An 18,888-nucleotide genomic window follows, 5' to 3' on the forward strand; every position below is an offset into this window, starting at 1 on the left:
TTTTTTTTCTTAGAAAATGAAAATAAAAAATTATATTTTTTTGGATTGTTTTTTTTCTTAGAAAAATGAAAAATAAAAAAGTTGTATGAAAAATAATAAAATTGAAAAAAGAAAATCCATTCAGCATTAAGGAAAGATAACCTTATTTAAGATTACGTAAATTTCGACAGAAATTAAACATAAGAAATTTAACACAATGGACTTGATAACGATATTCCGGTGGGAGATCCATCAGGATTGTTACTCCAGTGGGAGATCAAGATTGGGATATCTGTCGATCTGATAATTCGATGTGAGTAATACTCCGGTGGGATATGTGGTCTATATAGATTTAATACACTGGTGGGAAATCAAGATACTTAGGCTGGATTGGGATATCTGTCGATCCGATAAGATGTGAGGAATACTCAGGTGGGATGTCTGGTCGATATAGATTTAATACACAGGTATGAAATCAAGATACTTATGCCTCGATAGCGATACACCGATGATCGATACAAATGAAATAGATCAGAAATACAAATATAAATCAGATAAAAATAGATAGCATATGTAAAAGTGGAGATAGATAGTGAAGGACTTACCACCAGAAAAGGTGAAAGCTAAAAAAGGAAAAAGAAAAAAAAACCAAATATAGAACAGATATTTATCAAAGACAGAAATATTTTTTAATTAATTTTTCAATTTGATATTACTTGCAATTTTAAGAATATTAAAATTATTATAAGGGTTTATTATAACCAAAAAAACCAGGTTTAACACAAAATATAAAATCATTTATATTATATAATTAAGCAGAAGACAAAACAAAAACTAATAATTATTAAAATACAAACAAAAGAAAATTGAATAAATCAATTTGATTTAACCATACAAACATTATTTGACCTGAAAATTTTGTGGCAAGCTGTTATTATAAATACTCTGAGATTAGTAGAGAACAATTAGTGATCTTAGTGTTATTTTATTTAACTTTATATTTTTTAAAATTTAAGGCTAAAATAAAAATTAAGGCTGGGTGGAGGCAAAAATAAGTAAAAAAAATTAGGACTAGTGTGTCTTTTTAACAAAAAAAAAATTGGGTCAATTGACAAAAAAAAGTGACTTTACAAGGCTTTAATATAATATATAAAATAGATTTTATTAAAAAATATTTTGTTTTTAACCCTTTAAAGGTCAACATTCCATATCTGCAACTGGTATTATTTAACAATTTTTCACATATAAATCTTTTAAATTAAAATAATTTCACATGATTCTTATATATCGAAGATTAAAATGGTGGTGGCCTATTTTTTAAAATTTTATTGGTGTAGCAATGGTAAATTTGTGGAGGTTATGGAATCAAGGTAATCTGGGAAATAGCTATGACACTTTTAAAAGCTCTCCAAAAAATGTGGTACAAGTAGAGGTCCCTCTAATCTTTCTAATAAATATAAAACACTGATAACAAAAGACAACAGTGTAAGTTTGGAAGATATATGTAACATATGTTATGTATGAATTATTGTTAAACGGCTTGATTTGAGGCGATTTTTAAAAATGGCTAACTCAATATTTTACCCAGAAAAATATTGCCTAAGTCTCAAGATTTCATTAATAGATGTCCAAACCTTTGTGCCTCTAAGTGAATCTTTAGGCTTGCATAATAATTTTCTGAATAAACAATGAGTTAGCAGTTTTTAAAAATCAGCTCAATAGAGCTGTTTAACAACACTAGTATGAATACATATTCATACTTCAATTTTTTCCAATAATATAATATTATCTTATTTTTATACCCTAATGTCAACATTGTGATACGCTATGGTTCCAATTTACTATTTAGGATATTTATGTGAAGATAATTGTAAGAATTTTTAGTTAAATTAAAATAAATAAAATTGAAAAAATCAAGAATTTATATTGGCTAGAAAAATCTGCCCATTAATGGATTAAATAAAAACATTAAATAATGCAGTATAATACTTTATCAGAATTAATCATGATTGCTTCATATTCAGGTGGGAGAGATGAATATGGTGATACCATTTGATCAATATAATGCATTCTTTCTAGGGTTTCTTTACGTGTAATCTTCATTTTATCCATCATCTCTTTGGCCTATACAAATATTGGAAAATATATAGAATTACATACTAAAATATATTCATTTGCATTTTTAATTATTGCTAAATCTAATGCAAAAGTGTGTCCAAAAACAACCAAGCCTTCTCTATACAGCATTAGAGCTTTGTGAAAGTCTTTATTTTCATCTAATTTTAAAGCCTAAATTATTTAAGGGCATTAAAAATAATTTATTTACTTTATCAATTATATCATAGGCTAAATCATGATTATATCTAAGGGTATTATATATGGATGTGACTTTACCTAAATATTTTATATAATTTGCTGTAAATAAGCTTTACTTAATTCAGATTTTTCTGTTAATAGTTCCATGCTAATTAATTTAGAAAACTGAGAAATTAGGGCACTAAATACTTTAGAAAATCATGAACATCAGGCAAACGTCGAATTAACATTTTTTATTAGAAATCCTTATATTTTGACGTGAATATGACTATGCGATCTTTGGTAGGATTTTTTTAAATGTATAACAAATGTTTTTTGACAAGATTAAAAGTGAAATAGTAGCTAAAAATTGAGGTATTTATGAAATACGAGCATAATATACCTATTATTTCTTTTTATTATTCGAGAAATATGTACATTACAAATCTTATTTTACAATAAATAGATTTCAAAAACAACTAAATAAAATCAATCGTTATCTAATTTATTCGGTCTTTCTATAGGGTGGGGTGAGCAGAATAAGTTTATTAAAATTTGTTGAGGGGTTTAATTCGCATTTCTCTTTAGATAATATTTTCTACTTAGAATTAGAGGGGTAGAATTGGCGGTAATATTTTTATTAGCTTGAAAGAGCGGATAGAAGTAGCCCTTGCTACCATAAATTAATAAATTTAGTAAATTCTTTATTTGTTTGACATTTAAATAATTATATTCTGCTGATTTTTCCGAGATATTAATATATACTACTTCTTATAGCATATATATTCCAATTTAAATATATTTATGATATTTACAGCAGAAATAAATACTCTACGAATTTATTCAAAGAATTTATAATGAATTCAAATTTTCCTTGGCGTGATTTAGATACTATTTTAATATTTCCCCTAAAGCTGCATTCATAGTTGAGACGGATCCGTTTTTATATCCGTTCCGTCAAAAGTCAAACTCATTAAAAATGATATATGTGTTCATAGACTATAAAAAAATTGTAAGTAACGTTATAACGCTCTATAAGATTTGCCGGCGGATCCGTTTTTAAGACGGAAGGTATCGGAACGGACGCACTATGTGCATTCATAGTGGAGACGGATCCGATTTTTACATCCGTTCCGTCAATAGTCAATCTCATTAAAAATGATATAAATGTTCATAGACTATAAAAAATTTGTAAGTAACGTTATAACGCTCTATAAGATTTGCCGGATCAAAAAGTCAAAATGTTTTGACTTCAATCCGTTTTTAAGACGGAATGTATCGGAACGGACGCACTATGAACATATATATCATTTTTAATGAGATTGACTTTTAACGGAACGGATGTAAAAATCGGATCCGTCTCCACTATGAATGCAGCCTAAATCATTTGAAACATTTTCACTGCGAAAAACTAAAATAAATGTTTCAAAAAATGATATAGATTTGATTGAGACTATAAGTGTTGTAGTTGAAATGAAATTTGTCAATCAATCAATGAAAATGTTTTGTTATAATTATTCTATATATCGCGGATATACTTTATATATATGATATGAATAAACTATTTATCCACATGATTTAAATATAACTATCGTTAAGTTACAGGCTAATATTAAGAAGTTAAACATTACGACGTGAGGAGCACGACATTTGGATTTATCATCCCTAGTTGTAATTCTAACTTATTTATGGGGTCACGCATTTTAATAATACTATCAATATTTTTATTGATCGGCGTAATCTCAAATCCCTTAATGTTATGTCCCAAATACTCTATTTCCTGTACCTCAAATACACTTTTTTTAACATTCGCTCTTAACCCTCTCTCCAAAATCCTTGCTAACACAATCTCCAATCTCTTATTATGTTCCTCCCTCGTCTTACCCACTATTAAAACATCATCCAAATAATAAAATACCCCACTAATTCTCGAAAACACTTCCGACATGACTTTCTGAAATACCGGTGCCGATAAACTTAATTCGAAGGGTAATCGTAAAAAACTAAATAAACCTTTTAGCGTATTAATTGTTAACATATCATTCATCTCCTTATTCACCCTTAACTGTAAATATGAATTGCTAAAATCCACCTTTGAAAACCATCTAGCCCCTCCCAAACTAGCTAGGATCTCTTCCACCCTTGGCTACGGATATCTCACCTCAACTAAACCCGGGTTCAAAGTTATCCTAAAATAGCACACAAACGTAACTTACCATCTGCCTTGTAGCCCACTCACTATGTACCACAGGTATTATTATCCCTTCTTCTTTCCACCTATCTAACTCATTATTAATCTCCTCGCGCCATTGGAAAGTAATTCTCCTTGTGGGTAAAAATCTAGGTTTGTAATCTTTCTTTATACTCATACTCACTTCAAAATCTTCAAAGTCCCTAATCATTCCTCAAATATTATCTTATACTCCTCCAAAATCTCCTATATTCCCCTCTCAAATCTTCCATCACATTCCTTACCCTCCCGCCTCATATTATCAGTTATCATCAATCCACCTTCCCCTTTCCTTTGCATTAATCGTATCTCCTCTACCTCCTCCTTCTTACTCATTTCCATCTCGATCCCCCTTAAATTCACCCCACCAATGATACAATGGTCCTACCCACTATAAATTATCCCCCAATATGATTTCCTCCAATTTATCTACTATATAAAATCGAATAAAATTATTAACTCCTGGTATTCGCACTGTTAACTCTCCTCTACTGACCATCGTTTTCCCATTCAATAGATACAATACCTTATCTGATCTCTCTAACTTCCTTTCCGGCCAATAATTTAACACTTCCCCTATTGCCATTAAACTTACTGTCGCTCCTGTATCAATTAAAAATTATACCTTTATCCCTTCCATATTTAAAATCCCATGTGGACATCTACTAACCCTTTCCCCAACCCTAGACATTAACCTTGAACCCTCCACAAACACCCTTTCAGCCTCACCCTCACTTCTCTGTTTGGACTCTACTTGTGGACACAAAAAAAGAATAGCTGGAAGCATTATATTGAAACATAATGAAATTCGGACAAATGAGTATTAAATAACATAGAATTTATGAAATAACACATCAATTACCCTTTTATCTGGGAATTCTTGTGCCATCTTTCAATTTTTATTCTTTAGATATTTTTTTTTAAATTCAAATTTTGATATTAAAAATAAATAAACACGTCATGATGACATGCGTAGTGAGGCTGAGGATGACATAATGAGTAGTGTTGTTAAAAAACTTGATTCGTGTCGATTTTTAAAACGGCCAGATTAAGATTATAACCAAAATAATATTGTGTAAGCCTCGTAAGTTTACTTATAGATGACAAAATGATTATATTTTGGATAAAATCTTAATCGGGACGTTTTTAATCGACCCAAATCGGGCTTTCAAACAACACTAGTAGTGAGTATATCGGAAATTTATAATATAGGTATAGATTATGAATCTCATTATATGTCAATGTTGAGTCAAAAGAAAAGCTTATGAATTTAATAATTTCCTATCTCAACTCACAACAATAACAATAAGCCTATCATTCTGATTATCATATAGGGTCAGTCAAAGAATACCATAAATTAAATCTTCTCCTTCTTGGATACTTTTATAATTCAAATGAAAAGTTCTTGATTAATCAAGCAGCACTTTCAAATCTGCAAATAATATAAACGCAGAATTCTTTCGAATCTATTTAAAATTTTAGTAGATGAAAAATTAAATATTTGGCAGATTTCTTTTGTGAAGATTTTAAAAATATCCCATGATGCATTACTAACTTAATGCAAACTATGGCATGCATATAACACATTTTAGATATTTTCTATTTTTACTTTGGCAACTCTGCGCATTAGTACTTCTACTAATGAAATAACATTTTCTTATTTAACAAGAATAAGGAAAGTAATGTTATTAAATAGCTCGATTTGAGGAAACTTTTTCCCCATTTATTGGAAATCTTAAGGTCTCCTTATTGTAGACCTCTGACTATATAATATTTGGATAAAAATAATTATGGGTTATCATATATTTATTAAAATACTTTTTTTTATAAAAATTTTAATTTATAGTCGTTATTTTAAAATGTTATTAACTTTTACTAATTTTTCTTTCAAATTCTTCCTTATAATAATATATTGTCTAAATTTTTGGGGGAGTGGGAGTTGTGTAGGGTGATGATTTAATTTAGCATAAAATGATATTTACGAGATCAGGCAAATTTGCGATGAGGGGGAATATCCCCCTTTCTCACCCATTGGTTATGCGCCTGACCTATGAGGAAAATCTTCAAGCTTGCGTAATATTATTCTAAATAAAATATTGAGCTAGCTAAATTGATGAAATATTAGCCTTTCTTAATATACATAGGAAGTTGACACCAAGCACTGATGAAATTATTGAAAAATTAACTAATCCCAAACAAGATTAAATTTTACATTATAAATTTATTATATTGTGTAGCATCACTGTAGGGGGGGGGGGGTCAGGGTTGAAAAGATAATTGATGCCCCCGATATAATGCTTCTTAAATATTTTCTCCATTTTTTAATACACCATATGTTTTCTCATGAATACATTTGGTAAGTTTATATATGTTAGCAACAATGTGTTTTTTTAAGCAATATTATTCTTTCAACTTTATGATTTTTTGAGCCATTTATTTTAATTTAAAAATCTTATTTTATCGGAAATCTACCACATGTTTGAACTATCAACCCTATGAATTTCAGACAATTTTGCCGTAAACTTTTGAACTTAATTTAATTTATATTAGTTTTTTAATATAAATTATATTAAATTTTAAATATAACAGATTGCTAGAAAAAACACATATTGCCGCTAACATATAAAAGCAATATTTCTTAGAAATATTTTTGGCATTAATCTATATTTCCAACATGTTTTTTAAAAATATAATTTAAAAACTTTAAATTCGTAAAAAATTAATACTTTTTCAGACATTTGTCTAATAGTGATTCACACACTGATTATATATAAAGACAAGCGGGGAAAATCTTGCCCTGAGAATGGACTCGCTAGTAGTCTGTCTTGTCGTCAGTAGTGTGATAATAATATTTTAGATTGTGAATAAAGTCTTTTATTAAATAACAAATTTAATGATGTAAAAAACTGATTTAATATTATAATATAAGGTGTCTTTTTATATCAAAAGTAAATCAATTATGTAAATATATATCATATAATAACGTTTTCTATATCCAATTTACTTAATATAAAAGTTTAATTTAATATATCACACGATAGCCTTAAACCTTCATTATCAAAAATGAAAAAGTATATTAACACAATAAAAAATAAATCTTTACAAATATGTAACAATATACATTTAATATTTTATTATTATATATTTGAATTTGTGTACTAGAAATTGTAAATATTTTATAGTTATCAGTCTTAATAAATTTCTGAAGCTTGAGCTATTCATAACTCCTAAAATAATTCTATAATAAAAATTAATTACTCCCCCCCCCCTCACCCCACCGTGAATTCCTGCATACGCTCCTAATATATTGTTATCATATTTATATGCAGGAAGATATTTATTGGTAGAGCTTCAGCCTGAACCGACTGGAAACTGGAATGAACCGTTATAATTTTCGTAACCGTAACCGAACCATTATAAAGAAAATATAAAAAGCGCGAACTGAGCTGTTATAAATATTTTGAACCTATTTAATCGGTTCATAGCGATTATAAAAATAATTAATATTAAATTGTTAACCTAGATTAAAATTTAATAATATTCCTATTAATATAATATTGACTCATTTATACTATATTAATATATTGGTAAACGATTATGAAAAAAAAAATCATAATAACAAAAGGACAATATTGAGGCATAAATCATAAAATAATGTAAAATACAACATAAATAAAAGCGAAAGCAGCAAAATTATTCAAAACCTCTTTTACCTAATCATCAGGAGAGATCGAATTAATAAAACAAACATAATTAACCTTAATAATGGCTATTGCAATCCTCTGCCTTAAGTAAAAACCTTCGCGAGGCTCTCAGAATTTTTTCTGATTAGGCGGCCAACGTCTTTAAAAATGTTTTTAGCCAAATCACCATATGTAGTTAAGGTGGAGCAAATGATGGGTATGAATATGTAATTTGAGGAATCAGCGCTGTATTTGCTGATCTTAAAATTTTGAGCTCTGTTAAGAGCGTCCTTGTTAAAATTAGAAGGGGAGTTAGTGTCCAGACAAGAGAAATCCCATATTAGAAACTTTCCTTGAGACCATGGGATATGTGTGACCCCATCAGGACGCCTACTATCGGAAAATAAGCCAGAAGGCTCCATTGAGGTAGGAAAACCAGCTGACCTAAGTGCAAGAGATATGATTTGATTGCATTTCAAGTGTCGAGTTTACCGACCGGGATTACGATTGCAATGTAAAGGATGCAGCGCCCTATTGTTATCATCCGTATGACATTTGCTGCATTTATATGGTAATGGTATGACATTTGCTGCACTTTTCAAATTAAAATTTTTTTATACAATTAAATCGGCATTATCTTCATATCGATCAATACCAATTTTAACGTTTTTACTTTAGTTAATCAATTTAATAGAGATTAGGCAAATTACTAGTTAATTAGATAAGAAATAAATTTCAAGGTTAAATTAAATAAGGTTAAATTAAATAAGGTTAATAAAAATATAAATTGAAAAGATTTTTCTCTAAGATTAATTTATATATGGTTTATGATTATTTTTTTTAAAAATCAAAATTATAAAAATCGGATCGAAAAGACGGTTATAAATATTAAACCGAACCGATATGAATTTCTTTAAAAAACCGAATTGAAACAAAATCTTTTTAAAATTTCTAGCTAAAACTAGAAACGAATAGAACCGATATACTCAACGGTTTGAAGCCCTGTTTATTGGTCAACATAAAAGATATAATAATTTAATATCCTTATCCTAACCCTAAAGCTGTTTTTTGCATATACTTTTTGTTAAATCCAATCTAATGAAATTATCAAACCTATAAAAGTTTGATTAATATAAGGCAAACGAAAAGTAATAGGTAAAAAAGCGCCAGACAGCTTTCCTTATATAATAGGAATTCTACTATAATTCAACAAAAAAAACATGATTTTGAGCCTGACTCCTAGATTTTTTAAAAATAATAAATTTGTTATTTTAAAATCCTTCAGATAGAGTTGTTTTTCCAAGCAATTCAGCCATTTTTAAAAACGACTGGATTTAGTCCATTTCTTAAAAACGGTTAACTCAAGATTTTAACTAAAGAAATTTTTACCCAAACCTGGAGATTCTACTCATTGATGTTAGATATAATCAAAGATTTTTTAACGAAATCACGAAGCATAGGTTATATTATTTTGGCTGCATAGGTGTAGCCAGGATTTTCATAACCTTCACAACATATATGTAGAAGAACTTAATCACAATTTTAAATAGTTATATAATTAAAATTTTGAACAATTGTATAAATATTTGAGATAATGTAAAAGTTTTAGATTTATTTTTATTTCCTAAAAAATTTATTATACTTTTTAAGTCTTTAAAAATTATTTTTTTGGACCATCCTTTAATTATATAAATTATCACCCAAAAAAAAAATTAAAATGAGCAAAATTAATTCAATATTATTTCATGTTTATAATGTCTTCATATTCTGCATTTTGTCGCCTGAGAATTATATTATTCTATCTCCACTTTTTCGCACTTTACAAGAGAGCAATTTTAAAAATTCCTTATCTATATTTTGACTATTATAAACAGGGAACCGAAGCGTTATTTATAACGGTTCAGTTTGGTTACGGTTTAGTATGTAAAAAGTTATAATGGTTACGTTTTGGTTACGGTTCTTAAGAAAAAATTTATAAAGGTTCAGTTCGGATCAGCTAATTGTAAAAGTTTATAATGGTTCATTACGGTTATAAATTTTTTTTTATTGAAGCAACACCATCGTCTAATTATTTTTATTATAAGCATCTATGAATTATATATTAAAAAAAATATATATAATTCAAAATAACTCATCTTTTAATATATTATTAGAACGCATAAGTAATATATTTTCAAATGGATTCATATTAGTTCGTTGTGACGATAACTCAAATTTTAGCCCCGATAAGGTCCTTCTACAGAAACTTGTGTTGCGGGAACCGTCAGTACTATAAGAGCAAGTTTATGTAATTCTGGATATTCAATTTTTTTCAATTCCTAAAATATAAAATCTAAACCGGTTTAACTTTTTTTATAAGGGTTCTTTTTGCTCCTTCAAAAAATAATTATCGGTTCGGTTCAGATATTTATAACGGTTCACTCCGGGTCCCTGATTATAAATGCTTTCCTAATTTTTTTTTAATCTAAGGATGTGTAAAAAATAGTAAGATAGAAAAAATACCAAATTTTATTTTTATTATTTTAAGAAATATTATTCTATCTCCAAACAACTTCTCCTTAAATCCAAAAATATTATTGAATAATAATTATTACTATTGTAAAAAAACAACAGACTAACATTTTATTTTAAAAATTTAAATATAATATTTAAATGGAATGGATAAAAATTAATGTAATATTATTTTTCCTAAGATACAAAAATTCCTTTTAATTTTTTGGATCAGTAATATCAGGATCTTTATATAAAACCATACAATCAGTTAAAATAACTTTTAATTCCATTTAATACTTGAAAGCGTTTTAATAAATCTTATGCTGGATGGAATGATTATTTTTCATGGAATAATAATAAGGAGATGGAACATCTAATACTGGTTATAAACATTTATAAGTTAATAGTCTTAAATATTCGATATCAAAAAAAATCATTTTTGATAAAAATGGAGATAGAAGAACGTAATTCTTAAGCGACGGTTTCTAGAAATATTAATAAAATTTGAATGTTTCTTGAAATGTATGAATTTGATTATATTGGAAGAATTTAGACGTCTGATGGTTTAAAAAAAAATCAAAAAGAAATAGAAGCTAAAGTTGATGGTATACGACGTTTCTAAATCAGAGGCAATAGCATTGCTCGTAAGAAAGAAAGTGGTGAAAAATCAAAGCCAGAGAAATGTTTGGAAATCTATTAATGAAATCCAGAGCTTGCATAATATTATATTGGTCTTAATTTTAAAATTGGATATGATCCTTATAACACTAATCCAGGATTATTATATCAATTCTAGTAAGCAGCAATAATAAAACTATCAAATAAAGTGATTACGCTAAAATGTAAAACATGTTTTTTTAAACATAAATTTGTAAAACAATGATCATAACAATATATATGTATTTAATTAATTATATTATATGAAAGAAAATAATTTGTACTTTGTATAATATATATAAATATGCGAAATATAATATAGTATAATAAATATTTTAAAAAATAAATAAATTACCCGTTTTAAGAAAATAGAATTAACTACATTAGATTAAAATAAAAATAACTATGGAGGTTTTATGAATGACAAACTGAAAAATTTCCTAAATAGTGAATATTATAATTATACAAAAAAATGAAAATTTAATTGCTAACTATAGATATTGAAATTTTTATACCAAATAAATAAATTATGGATGATAATTAATACAAATTTTATAATATTGAAGCTAAAAGTGACAATGCAACCTTTATGCCAAATACAAAATTTATTGTTTTTAAAAATATATAACTTTTTTTATTGATATAAAAAAACATAAAGATTATATTTTAATATTGTATTTATGATATATATTAAAATAGAAACCCCCCTCCCTCCAATAAAATGATTTTATCTAATTATATATAATTGCATTGATGTTAACATAACATTTGGATATTATTTATATAAGAACTTGAAAAATAATAATTTTCTAAATTGGTAATATTACATTTAGATAACAAAATACATACTTTAGTGTAATATATACACAATGTTATTTATTATATTTGTTAGCTTTACAAATCGGAGCGTGCTTGATAAATACAGCAAAATACTTATCATGATTTCTAGAAGTTTTAAATTTAACAATTTTTTAATTAAATAAAAAAAAATTATAAATATATATTTCTAATTAAATAATGTTTTTTAAAAAAATTGGTTATAAAACTCAAATATTTATGTGTAGCACAAGAGAGAAAGGTTAGGGTAATTTTTCTTGCGTTGCAATAGTTATCGTTTTAAGCTCCGTGTAACTGTAGACGCTCTCTTCGCCAAACTCACGGCCGAGCCCGGATTGTTTGTAACCACCGAAAGGAGTTTGTTGTTTTATGGCTTGATAACAATTTATCCTGGAAAATATTATGCAATTAACAATTAATATATGCAAAAGCTATATATTCCTTCCTTAATCCGTTTTTGATCTTCAAAATAATATTTAAAGGGGGTCGGTCAATCATTAAGAATATTCGTTTATCAAAACTTAATTTATTTAAGTGCAATTTGTTTATTTCGCGTTTTTATTCTCTCTTCTTGTTAGGAGTGCTTACGAATATCAAATGGGAAAAATTTTAGGCATGCGTGGTATCACGATGCATTATATTATAAATGAAGAATTTTGAAATATGAATAGAAAGAAACCATATGGATCCAGATCTGAGCGCAGATGATAGGTAGAGAATTCTATTGATATCGTTAGTCATTATGCCTACCGCCATTCCGCATTCGTTGGAATTGGCTCTATCAATGACTTCCTCCACAGTTTTAAACTTTAGGATTTGTTGTATCGGCCCCATTATCTTTATGGAGAATGATTGTTTGTTGATAGGTTAGTGATAGTAATGAAAATATAAGAGGAAATAAGAAATTGGGGAGGGGAAGAAAAGAAAGGGGAAAAATAGAAGAAAATAAGAACTTCTTGGCTGGCGATCTTCATGGTATCTGTGACACCAGAAAATACCGTCGGTTGCAGAAAGAAACCCTTGCAGTCTACCCTATGACCACCGGCCTCAAGAATAGCTGCATCTTGCATACCAATCTCTATGAAGTCTAAAACGGAATCGAGCTGTTTTTCGCTTATCTAATAGGGCATACGATGTAAACGATATGGAAGGGGGGGGGGGGGGTTTAAACAAAAATTATTTAATTTACATTTTAAAGCCTAATGTAAACAAGTAGTAATTTTTTTTATTAATTATGCAATAAAATGTTTAAATTTTATCTTTTGAATTCCGTGTTATATAAAAAATCTAGAAAAAATAATCGAATTATTGGTATTGATACATTTCGAAATACAAATATTTCTTCATTCTATTAGATATTTTCGACTCATATTTTCGATTAAATATCAGAGAGATTCTTATAAATCTTAGGAGTATAATTGTAAAAAGAATAAATAATAATTTGAAAATGTAATTTGAGAATTTACAAAGAGGAATTATTTCTAACTAATGCGTTTTTAAAAAAAATAAATATCTGATAACAAAATATAAAGCGAGCAAAAAAAATTAAATTGTGTTATAATTATAAATAATTTTTAAAATATAAAGGGAATTTTTTCAACTATCAAAAATGGAATTCGCTTTTGTTTTCCAACCCGCTACCCTTTCTCCATATCAGTTTAAATTTTAAGTAATAATCGATCACCATGCCAATTTATTTGATATCTCAACATGCATTTTTTAAAAAATTTAAAAATCATGACGAAATATTTTTTGTTTTTAAAAAAGTATGTCATATTAACATATCGATTTAAATTTATCACGTGTTAAATAATTATGCAAATGATAATGCTAGTTTAAAATAGCAAATGGATTTACTAATTAAGGTTAGACGCTTCGATTAATTTTATAAAAAAAAATTATTTAAATAAATCGATATTTTAAACTGGGTCATTTCGTTTACCATGTGATTGAAAAATCAAAAAAAAATAAATAAAACGTCATTAAAAAAAAAGATATAATGTTAAATATCAAATTACAAAAATATCAGTCATAATTCATTCATTATTTTATTTTTTTAAAAGGGTTCCATCATGGAAAATGAGAATAAAATGATTTATTTTATAAATATTTGAATAAGATCTGGGGATAGAGGTTAAGGCGTCTAAACGTTATATCTCTCTTAAAATGATGCGCCAAAAGGAAAATAACTTTTTACAATAAAAATAAATATGGGTAATAAACTTATCCGTAGAAATAATATTTGCTAATTTATTTTGACTGAATATATTTATACTTTGAAATGTTTATGATCTTATGAGTCACCTTATTAAATCCTCATACCAATTATTCATTAATTTATTTTAAATTTAACGCTAAATATATATATATACGAATAAAAAAAATATATATAAATTGCACTAACATCAATCAATGGCTACCACGCCAAAATTTCCAGGTACTTTAATCTCCCGTTTATAATAAATACCATCATATACTATAGTGGAATAAAATATTAATAATCTCAATAACTAACCTGAGGTCCATATTGCTTGGTATTATCGAAGGGGTCACCCAGGAGTTCGGTCAATTTAGTTGCCCTCTCCCGGCTTTTGCTGATGAATTCGGCATAAATTGATTCGTGAACAAAGGTGCGACTCCCGGCAGAACAGCATTGACCCATATTGAAGAAACAGGCTTCCTGGGCTTTTTGAACTGCGAAATCGACTGGGAGAAGAAGAAAAAAGAGAGAATGGAAGGATAAATGAGCCAAAAAATGAATGAATTATAGGTTAGCGGTAGTGTATTTTATCTTTTTTACCGAATATTGGCTTAAAAAATTTTTTTTATACCGTCTACATCCCCAAACACGATGGTAGGGCTTTTCCCTCCAAGTTCTAATTTGACTCTTTTAAGATTTGATAAGCCACTGGCTTGTTGAATCAATTTGCCAACCTTAAGAATTAAAAAAAATGAAAATATAATATAGTAGTCTGTCAAAAATTTGAAGAGCCCCTTTGAAAATTTTTAAAGCTAAAAAAAATCAGGAGTTTTTAAGCCCCCCCCCTTTAAGATTGTAAAAGCTAGTGACGCTAGATACTCTTCAGTCGATAAATTTTATTGTGATTCATGTAGGTAAGGTGGTGAACGGTTCGGTCTTATGAAGGGCCCGTCCTTAAAGTAAATGGCCTCTACTAAGCTTTAACAATCAACTGTTATAGATAATAAGTAAAATCTGTCAATCAGTTATTCTCTTCAAATAACGTCGTTCATAATTAGACAGGTTGCTTGAGTAAAGTTCAGATCGTCACTTCTTTTATTTAAAAAAAATGTGAATTTAAGTTACACGTATGAAGTATTCTAGCAAATAATTTCTGAATATGACAATTGTGTTTGGAAACGTAAATGTCTCTTTGCACATTACCTTACAAGATCCCGTGAAGGTGATCATCTCGACACTCATATGGTGAGCCAAGGCTTTGCCTGCCACATCACCCCTACCAGGGACAACGCTTATCACTCCTGGAGGAAAACCTGCCTGGAAACAAATGCAAAATAAAAATATGTAATCCATACATTTAAGATTAGGGTGTTTTGGTATATATTTATTTAAAAAATAGATCGAACGGTAAACAGGGCTATTTATATTTATGTAATTTTAAATGTAGTATTGTCTTAAATATCAGACCTGCAGGTTCAGACCAATTGATATTTGAATATTATATTGTAAAATTTATTTCCCATATTCATGTTAACAGCATTAAAATATTTCTATATTCTGTAAAATTGTTAAACGGGGCTCGATTTTTTAAAAAACGGCTAACCCATAGATTTTAGATAAAAAATATCACTCAAGCCATCTATTTACGAAATCTCGAGGCTTATGTAATATTATTTTGGTTAAAATTTTCATTTAAAATCCGGTAAATCGAGCTATTTAATAACACTAATATTTTGCACGTGATGATATATCATGTAAAGATATTGCGTAATTCCTTTGTCTTAAAAAAAGTGGTGAAAATTTATAATTAATTATTTCACTTTATCACTTTTTTTGGTAGAAATATATTTTTTGACAAATAAAATTCGCGTTTTAGTTAATTTTTAGTTTCCAATAAATTCAGATAGGGCAGTGTAGGTATTATTGTATGATTTTAAAAATGCGACCAAATGTATGATAAATAAATAGCTTTTAAAACCAGATCATAGTCAATCTCAATTTAAAAAAAATAAAATCATGTGATTAACATTAAAATATTCATTTGCTTTTCATATTTTATGATTTACTTTTAAAACCAGAAAGAACCTATGGAACTAGGACAAATATATAAATTGGTAACAAACCCTTTTTCTTAAAATTTATTATGAATTGGACCCATAATTCATTTTAAAATTTAGATAAAGTTAAATTAATTTTTATGTATTGTTTAAAATGTTGTGATACATTTTGAGAGGGTTCATTTATTGTTAAAAGTTTGTTAACAGAGTTTTTAAATCGTATCCATAACCTGAAAAACTTGTAATATGGCAAATCTAATATTCGGAACAATACCCCTATTTAAAAATTATTAGTAGGGTTGTGACGATCAATAAAATTTTTCACCGATCTGATATTCGGTACTAATATATAAATTGATTTTAATTACCACCTATAGTGGATTCAATTTCATAAAAATAACTTCTGAAAATTATTTCGTTTTTATTTAAATTCTCAAAAAGTTAACTGTTCCGTTTAAAATATGGACCATGTTAATAGCTGAATGTAATTTTGTCAAATGGCTCAATTTAAACGATTTTTAAAAACGTAAGCCATGAAATCTCGAAGATGGATGTTCCATTCTACTTTCTGCCAACTGTGTGGAAAATCTCTAAGCTTGGATAATTTAGTTTTGGCTCTTTGAACTTAGCTGTTTTTAAAAATAGGTTGAATCAAGATGTTAAACAACACTGGCTTAATGTGACTTGCCAGATATTTTAAAACCTTTTTCTTGTTGAAGATATACAACAATAAAATATCAAATTTTTAGTTATTCTATCTTTTTATCACAATTCAATTCTTTTTAAAAACACTATAAATAATGAATTTTGGTTCCTTTATATTAATTATATACAATCATATTATAACCAAAAACAATAAGTATATCAGATGGTTTTTTTAAAAAAAATAGGCCAAATCCAATATTTTTAAGAACATATTAGTTACCATCCAGTATTTAATATCAGCACATCCCTAATTAAACTTTAGTTATATTTTTCAATTTGTATTTTAAAGATTAAACTCTTAAATAATTTATTTTTCTTCTTAGACATAATTTAATATATCTTTTAATTACTTTTAGTAAAGAAAGGAAATTTTTTAAAATCTTTTATATTTCATTTTTTTTAATAACTAGAAAAAATTTAATGCATAATTAGGGCAAAAACATAAAGAATTTACTTCTTTGGCAAAAAATGCCAAATAAAGGGATGTCAAAGATGTTTCTTCTGCAGGTTTGATTATTATTGTGCACCCCATTGCTACAGCTGGGGCCATCTTGTATATGAACATAATGATTGGATAACACCACTATAAGAAAAATAATGATAAATGTAGTTTTATTAGTATAAGTAAATTATGTAGCTTTGGATTGGTTAAGTATTTTAAAAAATTGTTAATTTGTATTTATATTAATATAATATAGGTATAGGATAATATATTTTCAAAAAAATAAAACTGTGACAATAGCTCCAACAACTCCAATGGGTTCACGTTTTGTATAGGTAAAATAGAATCCATCTAAACAAACCATAAATTTTTTTATTTCTAGGCACAAAAAAAATAATCCTTTACCTACTGGTATTGTTTGGCCAGTAATTTTGTCACACCAACCAGCATAATATCTCAAAACGCCAATAGCTAAAACTACATCATTTACTGAATCCTTAAATGGTTTGCCTGAATCAATTGATTCCAAACTCTAAAAAGAAAAAACTCAATGAACTAATGTATAAATTTACCGCTAGCAAAGATGTATTTTCTTCCAATATATCTGCCATCTTTAACATAATTAAAGATCTTTTAGAAGCATCTAGTAATCTCCAAGATGATGGTAAATTAAATGCCATCTTAGCAGATTCTACTGCTTCATTTATATCAGCCTATAAAATTATATAATTATTTTAATAATCATAATATTAGAAACTTCGTCGCCTTCCTCAACATCGCAAATTTTTCCCTCTGTTGCAGGATTATAGGTCGAAAACTTCTTGCCATTAATAGAATCATGCCAATCGTTATTATAGAATATCTAAAAAAAAAAAAAATTTAACCTTATACAATAATTCATGTTATACCTTGGTAAAGGGTTTAACGTTGCTTACAGGTTTTATAACGCCCTTCATTTTAGTACTGATAAAGCAATTTGGATTTACAAATGATCAGCATTTTTTTTAAACGAATGCAAGACGTCAATTCTTTTCTTTAATAAAACAAAATTTATATTTTCTGTTCTTGAAATTTTTTTCCTTGTAGTTTTTAATCATTATAATTATTTTATTTTTACATATATAAAAAGTAAATTACAAAAAAAAGAGAGACAGGATAAATTTTTAATAAATTTTTGCTTTCATCTTTACAGGAAATTTTTGTTTTTATTTTTAAAAGGGGAACGGAATTTTTTAAAATTATAATTTTCCATTACCAGCCACTTTAGGGCACGTTTATTAATTGACCAACATCTGTCGGTTCACGATCCT

The 18,888-nt window shown here is 27.4% G+C and overlaps 2 protein-coding genes across 2 annotated transcripts in view; both read right to left on the minus strand.

The window, feature by feature from the left end:
• LOC135931008 (spartin-like) overlaps positions 1-2,457 on the minus strand; it is a 37,161-nt gene extending 34,704 nt beyond the window's left edge. The window contains exons 1-4 of the mRNA XM_065467851.1: positions 2,412-2,457; positions 2,306-2,373; positions 2,140-2,268; positions 1,969-2,103 (exon numbers count right to left, since the gene is read on the minus strand). Coding sequence (XP_065323923.1) covers positions 1,969-2,103; positions 2,140-2,268; positions 2,306-2,373; positions 2,412-2,442 — 363 coding nt within the window. The 5' untranslated portion in view covers positions 2,443-2,457. The remainder of the gene's footprint in view (positions 1-1,968; positions 2,104-2,139; positions 2,269-2,305; positions 2,374-2,411) is intronic.
• Positions 2,458-11,647: 9,190 nt separating this feature from the next.
• Positions 11,648-18,623, minus strand: LOC135931352 (retinal dehydrogenase 2-like). Its single transcript, XM_065468402.1, has 12 exons — positions 18,487-18,623; positions 18,336-18,440; positions 18,151-18,291; positions 17,984-18,110; positions 17,868-17,929; positions 17,591-17,719; positions 15,578-15,691; positions 15,006-15,108; positions 14,690-14,880; positions 13,128-13,292; positions 12,854-13,011; positions 11,648-12,564 (listed from the first exon to the last, which is right to left on the minus strand). Exons 1-12 carry the CDS (start codon positions 18,532-18,534, stop codon positions 12,417-12,419), a joined length of 1,491 nt encoding a protein of 496 aa, XP_065324474.1. The 5' UTR covers positions 18,535-18,623; the 3' UTR covers positions 11,648-12,416.
• Between the last annotated feature and the right edge of the window lie 265 nt (positions 18,624-18,888).

This window comes from Gordionus sp. m RMFG-2023, chromosome 1, assembly GCF_954871325.1.
Source record: "Gordionus sp. m RMFG-2023 chromosome 1, tfGorSpeb1-WG-v2, whole genome shotgun sequence".
NCBI classification, from domain to species: domain Eukaryota; kingdom Metazoa; phylum Nematomorpha; class Gordioida; order Chordodea; family Parachordodidae; genus Gordionus; species Gordionus sp. m RMFG-2023.